The following is a 5,214-nucleotide window of genomic DNA, read 5'->3' as shown; positions in this document are numbered from 1 at the left end:
GTGTAAATAAAAAATGAAGATATTTTGTAAATGAGTCATAAAACTTAAAAAAAATTTAATAGGCTAAAAAATCATTTCTCCCAAGGTTAAAGCTACTATAAAAAGATAGGATAAAAAATAAATAAGATTATTAAATAATAAGGAAAAACAAGGTAACAATTGCGATAACACCAAATCGGTCCTCACATAAAATGAGATTTTTTGTCATTAAATCACGATGAATTTGACGATATGCTATAATAAAATTAAGTAACAATTAAAATAAATATTATATTTAAACAAATAACACAGTAAAATACAACAAACCAAACAGAGTGTAGTCTCCATTAAATTCCAATTTTACGCCCCCACTGTCACTCTCCTATAGAGTATAGTCCTATTATCCTTTTTTTTTTTTTTTATTAATCTCTTCGTCTCGATAGCCACCTTTTTTCCCCGTACCCCTCCATTAATAAACCACTACGTGGTCGTTTGGTTGCGATAGCCACTAATTTATCTTTTATTTTATACCATCTAAAAGACGTAAAAAATAAAGGTGCCAGTAAGATTGCTCGCCTTTTTTAATTTGTTAAACCATTTTGATAAATTTATTCATTTTATATTATACCAAACGCGATAAAAAAATTCGGGCTCCATGAACCAAACGACCACTACATGTTTATCACTCATTTCTTTTTCAAACCTCACAACTTTCTTGCCTTTTGCGAAAATGAGCCGTTTCAGGAGATTTGACCTTATTGAGTACACCCCATCTCCTTCTATTTTCCTCAAAGAATGCTCACTTTTCACACCCAAAACCCTACTTCTTCAAGATGACTTTGAAACCACTCTTGATCTCCTTTGCCCTAAGCCTATTAATGCCCTTCTTGATTTTGATGACTTTGATACCATCACTGATCTGATCCAAATTGAAAGAACCCCATTTTACACCTCTTCTCGCCGGGTTCAACACCGGGTCGGGTTAGGTACCGAGTTGCGGAGTCTGTCTGACCGGGTCAGCGCGCTGGAGAAGCAGTTGAAGAAGAAGGAGGAGAAAGTTGGTGAGAGGAAGTACACGTGGACGGCTGAGATCAAGAGTCCTGAGAAAGATGGGGTTGATAGGAAGTACAAGTGGATTGCTGAAGTGAAAGATGGTAAGAAGAAAGGTGGTTTGGATAAAAGCTACAAATTTACTGCTGAGATCAAAGGGAAAGGTGAGGATTCACGTACGTACAGCTTTAAAGCATCAAATGCTAGTGATGGAGAAGAGAGTGAGAAAAAAGAGAAGAAAATTAAGGAGAAGAAATGTGAAAGTAGTAAATCTGTGGGTAATAAGGCACGTGTGGTTGAGATTGAAGAGCCGGCTGATGATCATGGTGCAATCGTCTTAAGACAGGTTTTGTTTCGATTATTACTGACTTTTTTATTAATGAATGTTGCTTCTTTAAAGTAACATTGTTAAGATCTTCTTTAGGAATGTGAAATTTTGTACAATGAGATTGGTGTTTCTTTGTTTTGTTGAAGAATTAACTTAAATAGCCGCTCACCCAACTTACTTAAACTAAAATCATTGTATAACACTCCCTCCTTCCCAATTTTAAGTGTCTTAGTTTGATTGTGCACAGAGTTTAAGGGATAAAAAGAGACTTTTGACTTGTGTGGTGCTAAACTTAAAATGCGTGTAATGTACTAAAATTTCCTTTAAATCTTGTTGTTTTAAACTTGCTATGTAGGATTTTTGAATTGTCAACTTACTAAATAATGAAAGAGAGGCTCTTTTTAGGACAGATAAAAAAGGAAAGTATGACACTTAAATTGGGACGGAGGGAGTATGTGTATAACTGTGTGTAATCAATGTATACCGGCTAGAAAAAGTAGACAGTAAATTTGATTGGCTATTTGTGTAAAGATCCCTTTGTTGTTTGTGATGTATAGGTATTTGCTAAGAGGGTGGAGAAGAGAAGAGGAAAGAGGAAGGAGCTGTCACCACAAGATGCAGCTTTAGCGATTCAAATGAGCTTCAGGGCTTACTTGATTAGGAGGTCGCAGGCACTGCGTGGTCTGAGGGAACTGGCCATTGCAAAGACTAAGTTGAAGGAGCTAAGGGGTCTCTTCAACAACTTCACTTACCGACGACGGGTTGCCCGTGATGCTGAGGAGCGTCAGAGATTCTCTGAGAAGATTATTGTGCTTTTGCTCACTGTTGATGCCATTGAGGTAAACATAATAGTACTCATTCGTGCTTTTTTATAATATGGCGATGTTGCTAGCCGTTTGTATCAATTAGCTTATCAATTTTAGTTGTCTAATCAGGAGTGTTACTTTTTCTTTTCCAAATTATATGATGGTGTTTGACTGGATGTGGAGTTTAAGATGTTAATTTCACTTAGTGTATTATCTAAATACTAGTTGAAGAAGATACTAAAGTGGAAAAATTAGAAAAAATCACACCAAAATTTATGGTTGATTAGTTAAATGGATTTGCATATTTGAAAGTTGTGAATATTGTATAAAATAGTATTGTCAAAGATTTTGGAACGTGGCATATAATTGGAATGGATAGAGCACTAGAAATTTGCTACTTGGAAATGTTCACTTTCGTAGGTAAAAGTATCATTTACCAGTTCATGGATCTGTAGCTCTCTGGTGTTTGTAGTTGTTGCATGATCTGATTCGCAGAATTGGCCTTTCAACCCCCTCATTTTAGTGTTTCTTCTCTCTTTTTGTTCTTATTTCTTTTCGTTCTCTGTTGGGTTTGGGGGTATTTGATAGTCTACAATTGAAGTAGTTCATTAATAGGAAGTCTGGATCGGAACTGTGAAAAAATTATACACGACCTTTGGGACAAATATATTTTGAGACCTTTGTGCTTCAATTATCCAGTGTAGATTACTCCTGGCAGCCTTAGAATGTACATTATTCGCGTTATCTTACTAGACAGACATCATAAAACTTGTCGTGTCTGCAGTTTGATAGGTTTGCATGAAACAGTGCTTACCTTCGACTTATAATCTCATTTTCTATATAGAATCCATAAACAGAGTGTTTGATAACATCAAATGTCTGCATATAATGGGATCACAATTTTCTCTACTTGCAGTGTATTGTGCAGATCTTTGGCAGTCTCGGTCATTTTTTGTGTTTTCCTTTTGTTTTGAGAATGCATTTATTCTTTTCTTTTCTTTCTGTATTAGGGTGCTGATATGATGGTGCGATCTGCAAAGAAGTCTATGGTGGACGAGTTAGAAGCAATGCTTGATGTTATCGACCCCCAACCTGGTGGGAGGCCTTTATCTGCTGCTAGGAGGAGAACATTTGATATGCCAGATGGTGCCATTCAGAAGGAACTTGCAGCTGGTGTCGCTCAAGTTGTTCGAATGCTTGACGAGTCCAATGCTGCTGAAACCTTTGAACAATGCTTATGAGTGAGTCTATTATGACATGTGAGATTCCGCTGGTTTTTGGGGTTGCTGGTGTTGTATGTTCTTAGTAAGACTGACTATGGTGTGAAGCTACTACTACGACTACCGTTTTTAGCTTTTCTTTAAATCCGGATAATGGAGATCAGAGCTAGTATGTCTTCTTCTTCCCATTTTCTGGTATGAAGTTTTCACTTGGCTTAACTCCACCAACTTGTAGGGATATTGTTGATGCTAGGTAATCGTGTCAAGTGTAATGCTTGATGTTTACTTGTAAATCGCATGCATTTCACTATCGTTGTCTCCGATAATGTGCACTAGCATCTCTGTGTTATTAATAATGTGGAGAACATGAATCGTGATTTCAGTTTGACGTTGACGTTGAAATTTCAGTTGGGACTGCTAATGCCTAATGTCGTTTAGTTACATTCAGCTTAGCTAAGTCGTAAGCAAAAGTTGGTTCGCTATGGGTAAAAGCTTTTAGGCAGGCAATGCCCAACCTCAACCTTATTAGCCATGCATGTACGACTAGACTATTGGTTAGAAGTGAAAATACATTCGTGAGTTGGTGTTGCATGTGCAGAAAACGTAAGGAGGATATGAATCACCTTTTATTGCATTGCAACTCTGTATCAGGATTTTGGTTCCTTTTTCTTCTGGTAAATGGGACATGGGAATGGGGAAATGGTCTGAATCAGATGTAGAAACTCTACAGATACCATCTTTTGAATTTGCTTAGAGTCGTGTTGTGCATACTTCTACTGTTTGTTCCCCTTCTGAATATGCGAGGGAAATCATTTATATCTTTGGTAGGAAATGCTTTCCTGAGAAAATATTTCTGGCAGCCAAATGACGATAAACAGTTTATTTTTCGAAAAACATTGAACTCCATAAGCTGACTCTGGATTTGTTAACTAGTTTGCTATAATGCTGTTTACATTTCCCGGTAGCTTTGCTAAGGACCAGCTAGTGGCAAGGCAGCTGCCAGGGTTACTCGCACAAATGGCCCTATTTCGCGGTGGTCTTTAATTTTTTTCCCCTCAAATATGTGGTCATTAATTTTTACCCTTAATCACTTTTGGCGCAAGTAAGTTTAGATTTCACTCAACATATGTATTATAACATCCCAGAAGTTATGCAGGACACGGCAAAACTTTCAACACTCGACGTAATTTGAAAAATATTACATAACTTATGCTGCATAATTTAATTCCTATAAAATTTATCCTGAGCGAGGTAAAAGTTCAGTTTTGAAGATAAAATTAAAATGTTATATGAGGGACAAAAATTAAGATTTGGGCCCCTGAGTCCAAGTGCTGGCCTGAGCAGATCAAGTTCCAACGAGGGGTTTGCAGATCCAGTGATCAATACCTAACGACTTTTTTCCCTTTTATTCACTTTCTTTGCAAGAATGAATTTTGTTATAAAATAAAGACTATAAAGTAAATATACTAGAGACAAGTATGTAGAAAGAGACTGATATATTATTCAAAATTTGATATATAAATGAACTGGATTGACATCCTATTCATAAAGGAAAAGAAGCATTATCCAAACTTTTTAGGAAAATCTGTTCGACAATGTTCGCATAACTTGATTAAGCGCGAGGAAAGGCTGCAGCGCTTTTCAACTTTCGCTCGGCAAGTCACTTTTGCTTGAGCTACTTGCAAGCTATGCTTGAAGCTACTTTGCAAGTTGTCTACTTAATTGCAAGTTATTCGATTGTATTTTTGAATGACATCCGGTTGGTGTATTTATGAATGGACATCCACAATACGGTGTATTTATAACACTCCCCCTTAGATGTTCATTAATA

The 5,214-nt window shown here is 36.7% G+C and overlaps 1 protein-coding gene across 1 annotated transcript; it reads left to right on the top strand.

The window, feature by feature from the left end:
• Positions 1 to 647: 647 nt before the first annotated feature.
• On the top strand, positions 648 to 3,790 carry LOC132056682 (BAG family molecular chaperone regulator 7). Its single transcript, XM_059448978.1, has 3 exons — positions 648 to 1,375; positions 1,915 to 2,196; positions 3,174 to 3,790. Exons 1-3 carry the CDS (start codon positions 710 to 712, stop codon positions 3,402 to 3,404), a joined length of 1,179 nt encoding a protein of 392 aa, XP_059304961.1. The 5' UTR covers positions 648 to 709; the 3' UTR covers positions 3,405 to 3,790.
• The last annotated feature ends 1,424 nt before the right edge of the window (positions 3,791 to 5,214 follow it).

This window comes from Lycium ferocissimum, chromosome 5 (genome assembly GCF_029784015.1).
Source record: "Lycium ferocissimum isolate CSIRO_LF1 chromosome 5, AGI_CSIRO_Lferr_CH_V1, whole genome shotgun sequence".
Lineage (NCBI taxonomy): Eukaryota > Viridiplantae > Streptophyta > Magnoliopsida > Solanales > Solanaceae > Lycium > Lycium ferocissimum.
Note: the sequence above shows the minus strand (reverse complement) of the source record. Positions and strands in the feature narration are given on the sequence as shown.